Genomic DNA, 16,379 nt, shown 5'->3' on the forward strand with positions numbered 1-16,379 from the left:
TGAAATTGTTCCATAACTTTTTTTTAAATGATTGAATATTTAAAAGCACAGCATATAAATGTAAAAAACAGTCCGATTTTTATGAATCTATATTTTCATTATTTATCCCAAACTCAGGACTTCAGTCTTTTCTATGATCCAGACTCTGTATACGGCCCTCTAAATTCAGCAAGAACAAGTTGAAATAGAACAAAGACAAAACCTCACTGTCATTTTCTTCCAAATATGACTTTATTATGTTTATTTAACTGGTTTCGTTTTGGATGAATGTTCTTGACAGTGTGGAGTTGAAGACTTGATATTTGTGTTTGTGTGAACCTCTACACTCCTCCCCCTCCCTCCAGACAACTACAACAAAGTGCAAAGAAAAAAATCCTCTGATACATCACATTTCCAGCAGAATGACTCCTCTCAGATAAGCTAGCTTTCAACCCTGTGAGATATACATTAGTTGCTGACTTCCACCAACACGTATAAAACATGTGGAGTTCATGTAAGCAGAAAGACAGCCGGCTGCAACAGACTTAGGAGGTCTCAAACATCTTCTTCCTGTCAGCCTTGTCCTCAATGTTCTTACGCCAATCACCCACTGCTTCTGTCGGCTGCAGAGGACAAGAAACAAGTTATTTCATAGAAAACATATGAGAGGATCATAGCTGTGGTTTTGGATGATTTTTATTTGACAGAGATCACATATAACTGAGTTAAGTTGTTAGAATGTTAAGGTAAAAAAAAAACAGTAATCTCACCTCCTCTTTGACTTCTTTCTTCACCTGCTTCAGGTTGGATCTCAGATCCATGGTCACCTTATGTTTAGAGCCCAGCAGGGCCTGCAGCATGGTATCTGCAGACATGCGCACTTTCTTCAGGGCAGGTTTCTTCACACCAATCAGGTCCACAACTTTGATCTTCAGGTCTTCAAGCTATGGGGAGGAAATGGTTTAATTTCCCATTCTTCACTTCTGTGTTGTTAGTGTGAAAAAAAAGAATTGTACCTCTTTATCAGCCTTCTGAACTTTGGCCTCGGCATCGTATCTCTCCTCATCAATCTTGTCGATGGTAGCAGAGAGCTTCTTGCAGAGTTCCTGTTCACACACAAACAAAAATAACCTTCTCACTTACATTCCAGTATTGTTCATATTAATTCAAAAAGCTTTAGATGTCAAAACGATAAAGAAAAATGGAGAGTGATTTATAATAAATTCAATGGTGCAAATTTGCCTCCAAAACTTGAGGACATGACACGTGTTGACATGAAATGAAGCTTGTGAAGTGGTGACTGAGGCCAGATTGTTAACTTTGAATGTCAGTCTCGCCAACCCTTACTGTTCTCTAGTGTCATACATGAATTGCATGAATACACTTTGTCATCAAGTCAGTACCATCGCAGCCATGCATTCCCTCACTGACAGATCACAAAGGAGGAGTCCTTTTCTTGATGAGAGACAATAATTACACTCCATGTCCTCATAATGACCATAAATATTACATTGTGTTTAAGTAACAAACTACCTCTTTCTTTTGGTATTCCAGGTATAAATCGATCAAAAAAATAAGATGAATACTGCAGTGACACTGTGTGTAATGCTGCAAAGAAGACTACATGAATGGAGGAATTAAGAGGGACCATGAAGATCTGATTGAACTGTAAGTACTTGAATCTCTAATGTGCCCCTCAGATGTAAGTCAGTGGATAAAAGCTTTTTGTGTGTTAACCATTTATGCTAAAATATAGGAATTTACATTACTGAGATCTGTGTGCTGTGGTAGCACAACTGAATATTAACAACTTTTGGTATCATACTGGGCCCCAGGGAAATCTCATGAATAGACTAAATGTTCAATAATCAGCTATAGCCCTACAGCAGCAGTTCTGCTCTGTTTTATAACTTATTACCGACTCACCCTAGCTCTCTTAGAGAAGTTTCCTTTACTTCTAATACATTTGTTCCTTCTTTTCACTGATGTCCTTACCATCAGAGCAGCCTGATCTCCACTCATGTCTGGAGCAGGACAATGCTCTGCCATGTAAGCCTCCTTGGCTGCAGTAATGTCCTTTTTCTCCTGCTCTAACCAGCTCTGAGCAATCTGCAGAATCAGGCTCTATATGGCAAACAACAATGAAAACTCTTAATTAGAAATTCTTTTGATAAAAGTCAAACAACACTCTGTCAAATTACTCTCCAATAAATGCATTACATTCCTCATTTTTGGTTGAGTCTTCTCATTGGCATTTGACAAAATTAAAACACGGAACTTTTAGAGTATTGAAATTTGGAGTATACTTTTAACTAGTTTATAACAATTAAAGCAAAAAAAAAAAGCTGCATCATTCATTTAAAGAGAAATTATAGCTGTCGTTTTACCTTCAGGTGATGCCTGCGGCTGGATGTCATCTTTTTTCTGTTTGGGAACAAGTTCCAACATTAGTTACATAATTCAGTTTGAGCATAGTTTTCTTGGAATATGATGCTCTTCTTTATTAATGAAAATATTGTACTTGATGAGTACAGCCAAACTGTTTTTTAATATAATCCTTTTACATTAATTGTTTATGAGGTGAAGTTCCTGTAATTAAGTCTGATTAAGTAGTATACAGTGATTAAGAGGTTGTTGGTCAGACTTACTCAGACATCTTGGTGGGTTTTGTGGTTCTCAACCTGCATTAAGACACACATAATAAGACATGTTTGACCCATGCTGAGCACCGTAGTTCAGATCAGGTTGTCACTGCAAGGCTGTCTGAGATCAGCATGTTCCAGAGCTTTGATGGAGACTGATGGACAGTAGAATTTGTAAGGTAACACGATCTGAGGCCACAGCTGAAGAGCAGCGACTTCGCCTGAACTAAACTGGGACGGTCAGAGTCGGGTGTCGCCTCTCCGCCGTTTATGACCAGATCAAGTGAGGGGTTAATTTGAAAGATTCCTCTGTGGGATATCATTCACTGGAGTTCAACTTTGCATTTCAGTAACTTGTATATTAGTGAGGCCCAGCGGTGCGTCACCTAATGATCAAAAAAAGAGCCCTGTCGCAATCTCTGTTTACAATTAAACAATGTATATAATGGCCATGCATTTCTCCCATTATTATGCATAATGTATTTTTTTACAATTTCGTAATGTTTCACAGTGATGAGTCTGACATATTTACCACTGCATTTTGTGAGAAATTTAAGTGTAAGTTAAGTTTGATTAAAAGAAGTAACAGCCAAGAAAATCCTCCAACTAAGTGTTTATCCAAGTTTTAAGTTCTACAAATGATTATCCTGGAAGCCCATAAATAATATCAGCCAAATGTACACATTAATAAAAAACTAATCAAACAGCCATGAATAGTTAAATATGCCAGTTATTGTCATGAATTGTAACAAAGCACATCATCTCAAGGATTTTTGCATCCACTAAACAGCCCAAACTTGCTTCTTTCAAACAGAAGTAAAAAGGCTGGTTTGTCAGCTAGACTCATTATTTTTGTTTAAGTATTCCAGCATGTTCAGCATGTTCAACTTTAAGACTTGGCCTCCAGTTGCTGGGTTACATTCACTTCCTTACGCTGAGTGGCAAACAGGTCTTAAAACACATGAGCATAATACACAGCATAGTGCGGCACAGAAGTCACAAATCTGATCTGCCAGGAAAGGTCAAATGTCGCTAACAAACATGTAGAAAGCGAGTTTAGGTTGTAGAGAGGGGTCAAAGGAGGAGAAACGGACAGTTTGACTCAACTTTAAAATGATGTATCTCAAAAAGAGAGTCCAGTTGAAATGTAGCTGAACTCAACATATTTTTGTTTTGTCCAGTGAAAATAAAGATGCTGCTCTCAGAGAGGTCTGAAGAGGCTGGAGAAGAAAAAAAGTATAAGGAAGATATCTCACCTATTGAGAGGAGGAAGAAGGAGGACAAGACACACTTGGTGGAAGAGAACGAGACACTGCCAAAGCCACCAGACAGAGAAAAATTAAATAGGTATATATGGTGGCTTGTGATGTCTCAGCAAAATGCCCTGATCCTCTTTATGGAAATGGATTCCCAGTCAGACCAATGGGCCTGCAAGCTCCTGAAATACACCCTGCCCAGCCCCACTCTGCAAACTGCCGTCCATCTGAGATCACTTCAAGCTGAGCTGAAGGCTCCTTGTTGCATACATGCTGTGTGTGATTGTGCATGCAATTAGTGGGGCATTAAGGATCCCACTTCACATCCTGAGATTATTCTTTTGAAATCTTGTTTCTTTCAGATCAAAGTTGCATAGACATTTCTTCACACAGTGTTAATTATATGATATTATTATAGAATAAACAACTATTTTAATGACTCTACCGTTTAATTATATTATATTACAGGATTACTCAGGAAACAGACTGTAAGAAGGATGAAACAGCGAGCTAGCCTTTGTCCAGTTCCTTTGTTGTTTATCGACTTAAACATTTTTTAGTCTAAAACAGTCTAACTTCATCCTCCAATTCCACTCTGAGAAAGTAAGAGGAAAAGGGACCAATCACGATTAAAGCTGATTTGATTTTACTGTAGTAAAACATTCTAAATGTCCACTGTTTACAAATGTTCATAGAAAGCACGCTTGTTTAGGGCTCAGTCAGTTATCTGCATTCACCACAACAACGCAAACACTGATATTCAGAAATTAAAATATCTAAAATCTAATTTTAGGCTTGTCTTCATCGCTACAGGTAGAGCGTGAGGACCAGAGGACCTGAGTTCAGTTCTGACCCAGCTCTTCTCTGTAATTTTACAATATTTTTTAATTTGTAGAATGACTCCAGGTCTTTTCTGAAGCAATGTAATTCTCTTATTTGTTTATCTTTCACGACTCACTAAGTTGCCAGTTTGAATGGTGTGGAAGAATTAACAAGTGGATAAAAGTAGCAAACAAAATTCATCCTTATTTCAAAACATTTATTTCTACTGCTTTCGTGGAAACCTACACATTATGAGGTGATGTTGTCTGCCAGAAGTTTTAACTGTACAAAATGATGTTTCTTTGTTTTGGTTCAGTGTCTCTCGGGGGTGACAGTATCACAAAAACAACAAAAAGGCGCCTGAATATTGTCCCTCAATGTCCGGAGGAGACACACAGACGCATTCAGTCACTCAGACCTCGGACAGAAACAGAAACGGTTCCCCTGCCATCGTCCTCGCTGGTCCAGAAGGGTTTTAGGAAGACTCGAACATCTTCTTCCTGTCTGCCTTGTCCTCAATGTTTTTACGCCAGTCGCCCACTGCCTCTGTTGACTGGAAGAACAACAAGGATTTCTTAGTATCAAGACTAACAAAACAAGTGAAGCAAACCTTTCCAGTCAGAGTCACTTCAATTTAATGTAAGTGGGTACATCCCTTTCCTTCCACGTAACTCGTATTCCTTTATCTTTGAATATAAAAATCAACTCACTGACACTCTATGAGCAACAGATATCTAACAGATATATAAGCCTACTTTTGTTAAGTAATCCTTCATTTTCAGCAAAGGAAAAGTATCTAAACTTTAAAAGATATCTAATCACCAACAGATTAATGAGACCACATTTAATTTATTAGCCATAGGTGCAGGAGTATAATGTCTGCTTTGAAATGATGGATCCGCTAACCTAATACAGATCTCAACAGTCCAATCAGTGTGCAGCTCTGTGTTTATCATTAAAAGTTAACCTCAGTTCAGTTTCTAGTCACAGTGATGACTACACATGTACTGTATTTTTGTGAAAACTTCATCCCTCACCTCCTCTTTGACTTCCTTCTTGACCTGCTTCAGGTTGGCTCTCAGGTCCATGGTCACCTTGTGTTTTCCTCCCAGCAGGGCCTGCAGCATAGCATCAGCAGACATTCGCACCTTCTTCAGAGCAGGTTTCTTCACTCCAGCGAGTTCCACCACCTTCAGCTTCAGATCCTCAATCTGGAGTCATAGAAACATTCATTAAATTGTTGTGAGGGGTGCTCAAGCACATGTTACTTAAATCATTAACAACAAATGTATTATGAATAATCTCCACAGATAAAACATACAGAATGAACATATTTGTCATTGCTGTTAAATCATCACTAATTTAGACATTCACATCCATTCTTTTCAGTAAAATATTATTGTGATCTACTTTGCTTACCAAATCTTTTTGTGTTTTCCCCAGAATACAAAGTTGAATATTGTCTTTCATTTTTGTTAAACCTTAAGATATTCAACTCTAGGCGAAACCAGAAGATATAGCTGGAAAATAACTGATGCATCTAAATTTTCCATGTCAATCCCCCTAAACATGCAAGGCTTTCGTTCACTTCCATTCTCAGTTCATTTGGAATAAGCACTTAAGTGTTTAAAGTCAATAAATGTTTTTCTTTCCCTCTGGAGCAGATGACAAATTTATGCAAAATCACACATAGTTAGTGATTTTAGTTTTCAAAATTTACAGAAGAAGAAGCACAGGGACGTTTTCTAATATTCAATGCCATATATTCTTCATATTAGAAAAAGTCCCTTTCATACATATGCAAAATAACCAATAAAAGAGGTCACCTTAGAACAATCAGTTTATATTCTTTGATAGCTAGCTGACCCAAGGATGACTACACCAGATCCAAATGGCAAATTCCACCAGCTAAGTAAAAGAGATTGGTGCTGCGCTTCACAGTTTTCCCTGTGTCTCAGTGGTGTCGTGCTTTGTTTTTGATCATTGGTTTCACAAGTTTTTACGTTCAACTTTAAAACTTGAAATTAATTTTTCAACCCTTAACTCTTTCAGAGCTGTTCCTGAAAAATGCACATCTCAGAGTAATGTTTGAGCAAAAGTTACATGTTTCCCAGCTGAAATCCAGAACACCTCAAGAAAACATCAGCAGAACACTCATTAACCATAATCCAAGTTTCTAATCGTCATTGTGAAACAATGTTTAACAGGCCAGTTTAGAATAAAACAAGCAGCCCCAATGTCCCCAATCAAAGTCAGCTCTGCAAGGAAAGAAATGAGGGATTTCATTGAACAGTCGGAAAAGAGGATTTTTAACACTAGTTTATGTCATTGCATCTATCTATCTATCTCTTGACTCTCACCTCTTTGTCGATCTTCTCGACCTTGGCCGCAGCATCATACCTTGCATCATCAACCTTGTCGATGGCATGTTGGAGCTTCTTGCAGATTTCCTGTTGAAGATCATAACCGACATGTCCCTTCAGCTGTCTATGACTTGCAGTAGGAACATTGATTTAAGTAGTTTAAAGTACAGTGGAGAGTTCTGGGATTGTGCAATGCACTAAACTTAGCTTTCAGCAGGCTACTCTGCCACAGTGGGTAAACAAGTTTCTGGAATAATATTAAAGCTGTCATCTTTGCCATTTCAAACTGAATATCACAGCGAGTAAGTGACTAAAATTGGCTTCAGAGTGTTTTGGTTTCACCATAAGGGCAGCCTGGTCTCCACTGAGGTCAGGGGCTGGGCAGTTCTCAGCCATATAGGCCTCTTTTGCAGCTTCAATTTCCTTCTTCTCCTGCTCAAGCCAATTAGCGGCAATCTGCAGCATCAAACTCTGCAGGGAGATTAAAACATGTATGCAAAACTTAAAGCATCAGACAATCTCCACCCAAAAAAATTAGGTTTAATTCTCACCTTCAGATGATGCCGACGGCTGGATGTCATTTTCTTTCTGAAAACAAAAAAAAACAAAAGCCATTAACTTTCTGACAGGATGAAGTTTGAGTTTGTCTGTTACATTTCATTTACTTTTTAGAACCTTGGAAATTCACATTCTTGTATAGAGTCAAATGAGAAGGTTAACATCACTTACTAGTTCACTGAGCAACATGTTTTATCTTTACTAGTTGTTTAATACCCATTCTATAAAAAAACTGTTTTCATTCTCATCTAAGCTAACTGGCTCATTATTATAATGCTACTCCTATAACATAAGCCCTGAGAAGTCCCCTTATCCTCACAAAAGCAGTGGATATAAAGCACAACAACAACTTAGATTTTTTGGGAAAGTTAAGTTTCAATTCACTCGTCTCTTAAAAACGCACAGAGTGGAGGTGAAAAATACCACAGTCATTTGAAACTTTCAGACAAATTGCTAAAATGTATTGAGATCAAATTCAAGTGTTGCTTTAAATTAAAATAAGATACAGTCCGGTTGCTTGCTTTAAACTGTTTCTTCTTGCACATACCAGCAATATGTAAAGCTGCTGTCATCCAGCGCCAAGGGTTAACCTTCATACTTAGCTTGTGCCTTCACATGTGTTCATATCACTTCAGATACCCGTCAGACAGAGTGGCAGCACAGCTTTGTGGTTATCATCACTACATTATGATCACTGGAGTGGCATATCTAAATAATTACTGAACTTTGTGCAGACATTAAAACAGACGGGAGGATGAATCCGAATGAACTGAAACCTCTGATATATTGTGGCATTTATCACCACTGACAGCAATGACTTTGATATCACAGCAGTTACAGGATAAAAGAAGACAAGATGGTTTGCTTTCTAGTAACTAATTGTAGTTAACTTCTGAACTATATTATTATTATAGTATTATAATAATATATATAGATATAAATATTATAGTATTATTTTTCTTAGAAGAGACTAGCATATATAGATATTGAATTTTTTTTCAGATAAAAGTTCAAGTCAACATGGAGGGAAGAGTTAGGGTCCTTCATTTTCCAATATCATAGGTTTGATTTTCCATCTCTGTGGCATGGACTGAGCAATGTACCACAATCTTCTTATAACCCCATAAAAATTTGGGGGTTGATCTGGGGGATGATTTATCACATCGAAAATAAATCCACATAAACTTATTCAAGGATTGTTTGTACTCCGACATCAGCTGGTCTTTTAGAGTTAGAAACAACCATATTGGGACTATTTGTGATCTATACTGGGGCTCAACTGGAAAACGACTAGGAATCAGTTGAAATGATAAATAAAGATTGGAGTTTGAAAGGGCTCCTGCCTCGTTTGGAAGCCTGACTCTCATTTAAAGGACCACCTCAAAAGAGAAGATGATGTGTACTTACTCAGACATTTTGGCTGTTTTTGATCTTCACGCCTGTTCAGACAGAGAAAACACTCAGTTAAGCATGAGCAGGCAGCTCACATGAACTACACAGACTCTGTCCACAGCTGGACTGAACACACGTTGTTGTCCAAAAAAAAAAAAAAACAGCTTCCAGCAATCACAAACCAGCTAATTTTGGACAGTCAACAGTTGCCCTCCTGAAGACGCTCCTCCCAGAACTGAATGTGTTGCAGTGAGCCAAAGACCTTTGCATAAAATGCCACCAGCAAAGAACCAAATGTGGTGCCAAGCTCACAGTGAGAGCAGTTATTACCAATTCTAACAACCTGCAGACATGCAAGTTCCACCTGACACCAGCTGTGTTCACAAGCAGGTTCAGGTCCCAAGATAAAGAACAAGGCACCATAAATAGGTCTAAAAATCAAGGTGTTTACACATAAATCCAAATCAAGTAGTGTTCAATTCAGCCATAAAAGGAATAATGTAAAACCTAATTTCTAAAGCTCATTGTCAAAGAACATTTTGGGTCAAACTTTCTTTGAAAGATAAAAAAAAGAGAGAGAACAATATCCAACAGTGAGTAATGTTAACTGGCACTGATCCTAGGGAAAATGCAGGCTTGAATTATTATCCTTCTGGCTGTTAATTTCCAAATGTCTCATTGTTAGTGCCTGAAAGGTGAGCCAAATGTGCAAATGTAGAACTTGTCAATAGTAAACTTTTCCATTGATATTTTTCTTTTCCAGGACAATATAATCAGAGGATGTTGAAAATGATTGCTATGTTCTACCAGAATAATAGTTTGGACAACATGGATGCATAAAATAATGTGTTAGCATATCTGATGAGAGAGGTTGAGTTTTAGATTCAAGCTGATAAAGACAACAATGCTTATTTTAATTGTCGGGATCCTGTATAGTTTAAAAATCCCTTATAATGAGTCACAAAGATATTGAGCTGATTTCCACTAAAAAGCCCTAGATTGCCAAAATAAAAGAAGAAAAAATCAAAGCTTTTTCTTTAGAGTAAACCTCCCTGAATAGCCAGTAGTTTTTACCGTGTTGCTGAGTGTCCTACTGTGTCCTTCAAAAAGTCCAATAAGTCTCAGCTGCTGTATCAGCTCTGAGAGGTCAGAGGTCACACTTGCAGCAACATCTCTAAAAAACAGTCTTACTCCCTTTTTTCTTTTAAAGAAAACTGAACCCCACCTGTAAAGCAGACCTCAGCGCAACTCGCAGTATTGTTTCCTGACAGAGTGAGTGAATGAGCTGCCGGAGAGACTCTCACCTACTGAACGTGATGAGGACGAGGAGGTGCACAAGAAGGGGGGAGATACTGCCAAGTCCCAAATAGTAAAGATAAAACTTGGTATATAGGGTGTTAAGTGCTGGCTCAGCAGGAAAGTCAGCCCTCTTTATGGTAACAGAGCCACTTCAGACCAATGGGCCAACAGGCTCCAGAAATACCACCGCAACTCTCTGAGGAACATCGTAAATTTCGGCTGCAAGAAATCACCTCCTTGGACTGGACAGACACTATCAGGTTCCATATCCAGAGACAAGTGAGGGACTCAAGCAATTGTTACACAACAGACAGGCAGTGTGGCCAACTTATTCAATGATCACTGTTTCAGTTTCCTGTGTGATTACAGAATGCAAGAAAATAACCTGTTTCAGACCTGTAAAGAGCATGTTAATCAAGTGTTTTTAAGTTAATATAATGAAAAACGAGGCAGATAACTGTGAAACTCACTTAAAACAGACAAGATTTGAAATCTGAATTTTATAAGACCTTTGTTAGCATCTTCTCACCTTTCTTTAGTATTACATGAAACATTTAGAATGGAACATCATTTTTGTGGTAAAAAAAAAAGTTCAATCTTTATTATGATATCAGAGATTATTTAGACGGAATAAACATTAAAACTGAAGCTAAAACCTCTAATTATCTGCATATTTTCAGCTTTATTTTTCCTCAAAACCTTGAATAACTGATGAACATTTTCTGGTTTTGGAAATTCATCTCATAGCAAGAATCATGTTTTATTAAAAATGTCATTTTTAAACTTCTAACATGAGATCTATATTCAGGACATTCTAAAGTTTATAAATATGCCAAATATATCAGGAAATGTGAATTAAAATAATTTCAGTTGGTGCACATATTATGTCCTAAAATTTCAATTGTGTTCTTAAGATACAAATTCAAACATAAATGAGATTCTTAAAACACAACATGATTTAGTTAATATAGAGTGGTGTTAGAGTGCAAAGAATAAAACTGTCACTCACCATTTGGAAAATGTGTCTGTGGATGCAGCTTTGCTTGTGATCATTACCAAACATGTTGAAGTGGAAGTCAGAATTGATGGAAATATTTGGCAGGAAAACCCACGATCATCACCAGAACAAGGGACATATGATAGGAACAAGATATGGAAGGAAAAAGATCCAGCAGAGAATGACAAAGGCTCCCTGCTGACATCTGGTGGTTCGACATGAGCTAAAGTCAGACAGCAAATCTATGACAAATTCACCCTGCTGTGTTTGGATTGGATTTAAGAGGTTTCTTGACCCTGAAAACAGTTTTTCCAGCATTTGGTTCATTCTGTCAAATGCTGCATGTCTTCAGGAATAAATCTAGCCCTGGACATAATTCAGAGAGAAAAGACAATATAAATCAGCTCCGGAAACAGCTCCAAATTACATTTTGACTCATTGGCTTTTAAAGTTGCAAAATTCATCTGTAAAAACTGCAGCATTACAGTGTTGTCATATTCCAAAAGAACATTTATTTTCTCGAGTTTCTTCCAGTTCTTTGAAAAGATTTAACTAGGGACAAGAGAGGCAGCAACCCAGAAGGAGTGAAAATATTAAATTGGATTAGATTTTTTAAAAGGTCTTGAACCTCTTCTTCCTATCAGCTTTGCCTTCAATGTTCTTACACCAGTTGCTAACCGCCTCCACAGCCTGAAAGGATTGGTACAACAGTGTTAAAGCTGATGCATCCAAACCGAAGAGATTCTCACCTCCTCCTTGGCTTCCTTCTTGAGCTGCTTCAGGTTGGCCCTCAGACCCATCTTAACTGTATGGCCCCTGCAGAGTCTTCAGCATGGTGTCAGCTGACATATGCACTTTCTTCAGGGCAGGTTTCTTCACTCCTGCCAGCTCTACCCTTCAGCTTCAAATCCTCAATCTGAAAACAAACCGGGCAAAGAGGGCATTAATCAGAGAGACAACAATAAACCCAAAGGTAACCCTGAAGAAAGAGGACACTGGTGTATCTCTCCATAGGACCACTGTAAGCTTTACACTACACAGAGCTGGGCTTTACTGAAGAGTAGCAAGAAAAAAGGTATTTCTTACAGAAAAAAAAATTTAATGCATCTTTAGAGTTCACCAAAATGCATGTGGGAGACTCCCCAAACACATAGAAGAGGGTCCTCTGGTGAGAATCCTCTGGTCAGATGAGAATACTCTTGAGTTTGTTTCTTTTTCCCCTTGTCTTGTACAACACAACTGTGGATATAGATGACCTCAAACCACAGGATAACACATCAACTGCTTAGCGAGCATGCTACTGGGCTAATGTGTGTGTGTATGTGAACATGAAATACCCATGGCACAGGACCTACATGATAACCCTGCTTAATTATGAGTGTATAAGTGTACAGGAGAGAGGCAACGTTCTCTAATATTTACTTTTTAGCATCTTCATAGCTAGGTGGGTGGATACATATGTACATACCAATTTTCTTTTTTTTATATATATATATATATATATATATATATATATATATATACTTTTTTATATATATTTTTCTCATTTAATTTCACCAACTTAGACTATTTTGTGCAGATCCATCACATAAAATAAGATTAAAAAACCGTTTGAATTACAGGTTGGCGTGTAGCTAGTTTAGATGGGTGAGGAAAGATTCAGCTTTTACAGAATTAAAGAGTGTGTTGATATCTTTTATAGTTTTCACACAATGGTAGTTTAAGTTTTAGTCCTGAGGTCTCCCACTCTGTTTTTACAGGCTCCAGATTAATTGAAAAAAACTCAAACAAAATTCCTTCACGTCCACAATGTCTGCTCCACCTAGACAAATTATCCATCAAAACGTAGGTATTTTGTCCTCTTTCACCAAATGTGACCGTCATTGAGTTGGGCCTTACGTTTTTCTCTTAAATCGCTTCTGAGTGCAGTGAGTGACCCATTGGGCTCCCATTGACTTCAATTATAAAGCAGGTCTCCTCAATCATTTTCAAAACTCAAAGTGAAGGGCAAAGTAAATGACACCAATGAATTGAATTGAATTAAATTGAATGAAGCAAACATATATCCACACATACAAACATTGTGAGGACATCCTCAGTCTGACTTTGAAAGTAAAAGCCTACATCACTGACAGGAACATACCAACATACGAACCACTTGAGATTTTCAAAACAGATGCACATCTTATTTTCACAGTTTTGATTTTCACAGTAAAACCCTCTCGAACCTACAGTAACATAACAACAGTAAGGCTTATTCATTCATCTTAAAATCAAGAGCCCAGTTGAAAAACCACGCAGCTATGCGCAGGTCTCTCTAATGATTAGAGGTCTGCTGAAGACAGACCTTTTTGCTGTTGCCAGGTTTAAAAAATTATTTCAATCTGACTGAAACAGCTGTTTGTTCTCAGAGGCTCAACCTGTTCTCCTCTGTGCCTGTCTCAGGCTTAAACAGTGCTTCTGTGTGCTTTCCCTCCCTCATGCTGCCTACAGGAGGCAGGTTTCACCATAGTAAGCCAGAATCTCATATGTCAAACTATCTTTTAGCTTATCTTATAGCTTAGTCATTTCATTAAAGATTTCATGTATCACATGTTAGACTGGCAACAAGCAGGTCTCTCGACAGGCAGTAGCTCCATTGACACCTATCAGTATTCTAGTTCTTCGCTGCTAAAGACATAGTTCAGTTAGTACTTAAAGCCTTAATTTTATTCAGAACTTAATAAAACATACTTGTGAGGAAGCTGGCGCCATGCAAGTAATGCAATTAACAGATGTGAAACATGTGAGCTATAGTGGTCACGTGAACAAGTGCATGGGGGGGGGGGAATAAACCTCAGGGTGTGTGATACATGAATCCTAAGCAAACAATGTCACAGCTCAGGGTCAGAGGTCGATGAAGAGCTTTAGCTGATCTGAAGTTTTAGGCGTGAGATGCAGAAACTGTTTTTAAACAAACTCAGGCTAGGTCATATTTTCCGTGATTTTATTGAATCAAACTGTTTCAGGCTTTTCAAGTTGGCCATAATTTCATTTTCCCATACTTCTATTGAATTAAAATCCCATAATAGATCTGCAGAGTGTCTTTATTATCAGATTTCCTTCTCTTCAACCTGTTGGTTGACTGTGAAAATGTTCAAACTATATCAGACTAACTGCATTCTACAAAAAGAGGTTTAAAGTATTTTGCCACAGAACATATCCCTCACTTCAGCCATTAAATATACAAAGTAAAAGAGTTTGTCACCTATAATTAAAGATGGGGAGAACAGCAGAAACTGAAGAACAGGGAGGCAGCAGCAAGAAGTCACTGGTTAATAACAAGTGAAATCTGTGGGCTATATATGTGCTGGCTCGGGGCTCTTGGTTTCCTTGTTATGGCTATGAGGTACACTGAGAGCCCTTTGACCATTCACCTCATAGATCTAGCCAGTTGTAAGTGGCCAACAGTCCTGAGGACAAGCTCAGACTACCAAAATGAATTAGGAAAAATAATATCAGATTTGAACCATATTTTAAAAATGTGTAGTCCTGTAAAGGAAACCGAAAAGCTGCCATCACCGTTTGCGCCATTCACAATACCAGTGTAGATAAACCAAAGATTCGAGCGGACATTGCTGTCTTTGGCAAGAACATGGATTTTGGCCCCAGATAGCCAGAAGCTGCCAGTTTTGAACACCCTTTCATTGAATATTTTAAATCGAAACGTTGGTACAAATTCTCCAAACTTTACTGCATATTGTCCTTTTCTGTCTTTGATCATTTGCCAACTTTCTGCTATCTGTGCCAAAAAAGATTGTAATACTAAAGAAAGGTGAGAAGATGCTAACAAAGGTCTTATAAAATTCAGATTTCAAATCTTGTCTGTGACACAAATTAGAAATGTTATTCAATTCATACTTTAAATGATTACTTTGAGGATCCATAGTACAACTCTTGATGAGTTTTGCTGTGTAATAAAGACTACAGCATCAGAGTGACTATATTAAAAGTAATAATTTCAACAAACCACTTCACAAGAGACACTTGTCTTGGCTAACAAGATGTCCATAACAATCTAGTAGCTTGTAGTTTTCATCAGTAAAGCTTGACAGAAGCTTGAAGAAAATACTGTCTTCAGAATCTAATTAAATCATTCATTTAATCAGCGGTGCAGGTTTGATGCAGCAACAGAAAAAAATTTAAAAGACATACCTTTTCCTTTGACTTGTGACCAGAAGGAGTGTTTTGGTTTGTGTTGGATTTATAGCAACTGAAAACACGACAAGAGCAGAAATGAAATCAATCAGCAGTAAACAAACAACAAAACCCAAGAACATTTGATTTAAAAATAATTAAACTAATACCACTCACCTTTTTTGTGACTGTATGGGTCCAATAAAATCAGATAGAATATAATTGGAGGAACAAAGTACTTTTAAAGTAAAATGTTCAATTAGATGACAATCCCTTTCAATAATCAGCATAGTCATCAGAAGTTGTTCATCTTTTTATGTCACCCATTTTGTTTAGTCAATAATAATCAGACAAATATAAAAATTTATATTGATATCTAAGGATCATACTAATTTCAGTTGTAAAGAACCATGAAATGCAAATATTTCATCTTCAATTCTTTAAAGAAACACATATAAGGTCTTTGTAACTTGCTTTGGTAGAGTGTCTACTTTCGGTCAGATACTTTGAAAGGAAATTTGTCTGAAAATCTTGTGATTTTGACCTGAATGAATTGCCATAACTATCCAACATGAACACAAACTAAAAACAGCAAAAATTCAGTCCTCTGCTGACACCATGTGGTGACCAGAGCTGTGCGTTTTGCTCGACACAAACTGACCTGAACGCTGTGAGAAACCTTTCACTTGTGACGCACACTGTGTGTGAGCCCTGCTGAGGAGAGGCCAATAACACCTCCTTTCAACTCCTCACATTTAGTACTTGTAACTGATATGTAAACAGTTACTGAGTGCTTCAAAAGCCACTTTAACATAACTGTTATAAAAAAAAATATGACTGACACTTGACTTTGGCCTGGTAAGTAAAAAGGTCAAATTTCTCGTTTTACAGATGT

At 37.6% G+C, this 16,379-nt stretch overlaps 2 protein-coding genes across 3 annotated transcripts; both read right to left on the bottom strand.

Annotated features, from left to right (window-relative positions):
• Positions 1-209: 209 nt before the first annotated feature.
• Positions 210-3,997, bottom strand: LOC140307576 (troponin I, fast skeletal muscle-like). The gene is made up of 7 exons (XM_072386526.1): positions 3,878-3,997; positions 2,628-2,660; positions 2,367-2,403; positions 1,975-2,103; positions 996-1,085; positions 750-923; positions 210-602 (listed from the first exon to the last, which is right to left on the bottom strand). The coding sequence occupies exons 2-7, from the start codon at positions 2,633-2,635 to the stop codon at positions 525-527; spliced, it is 516 nt and encodes a 171-aa protein (XP_072242627.1). The 5' UTR covers positions 2,636-2,660; positions 3,878-3,997; the 3' UTR covers positions 210-524.
• Positions 3,998-4,836: 839 nt separating this feature from the next.
• LOC140307575 (troponin I, fast skeletal muscle-like) lies at positions 4,837-12,074 on the bottom strand. Of its 2 annotated transcripts, none has more exons than XM_072386525.1 (7): positions 12,058-12,074; positions 9,028-9,059; positions 7,614-7,650; positions 7,405-7,533; positions 7,060-7,149; positions 5,737-5,910; positions 4,837-5,252 (listed from the first exon to the last, which is right to left on the bottom strand). In XM_072386525.1, exons 2-7 carry the CDS (start codon positions 9,033-9,035, stop codon positions 5,175-5,177), a joined length of 516 nt encoding a protein of 171 aa, XP_072242626.1. In that variant the 5' UTR covers positions 9,036-9,059; positions 12,058-12,074; the 3' UTR covers positions 4,837-5,174. The 2 variants fall into 2 exon arrangements, with proteins under 2 accessions (XP_072242626.1, XP_072242625.1); XM_072386524.1 differs by lacking the exon at positions 12,058-12,074 and adding an exon at positions 11,321-11,447.
• Positions 12,075-16,379: the final 4,305 nt, after the last annotated feature.

This window comes from Leuresthes tenuis, unplaced genomic scaffold, assembly GCF_036924035.1.
Source record: "Leuresthes tenuis unplaced genomic scaffold, fLeuTen1.0.hap1 SCAF_5, whole genome shotgun sequence".
Lineage (NCBI taxonomy): Eukaryota > Metazoa > Chordata > Actinopteri > Atheriniformes > Atherinopsidae > Leuresthes > Leuresthes tenuis.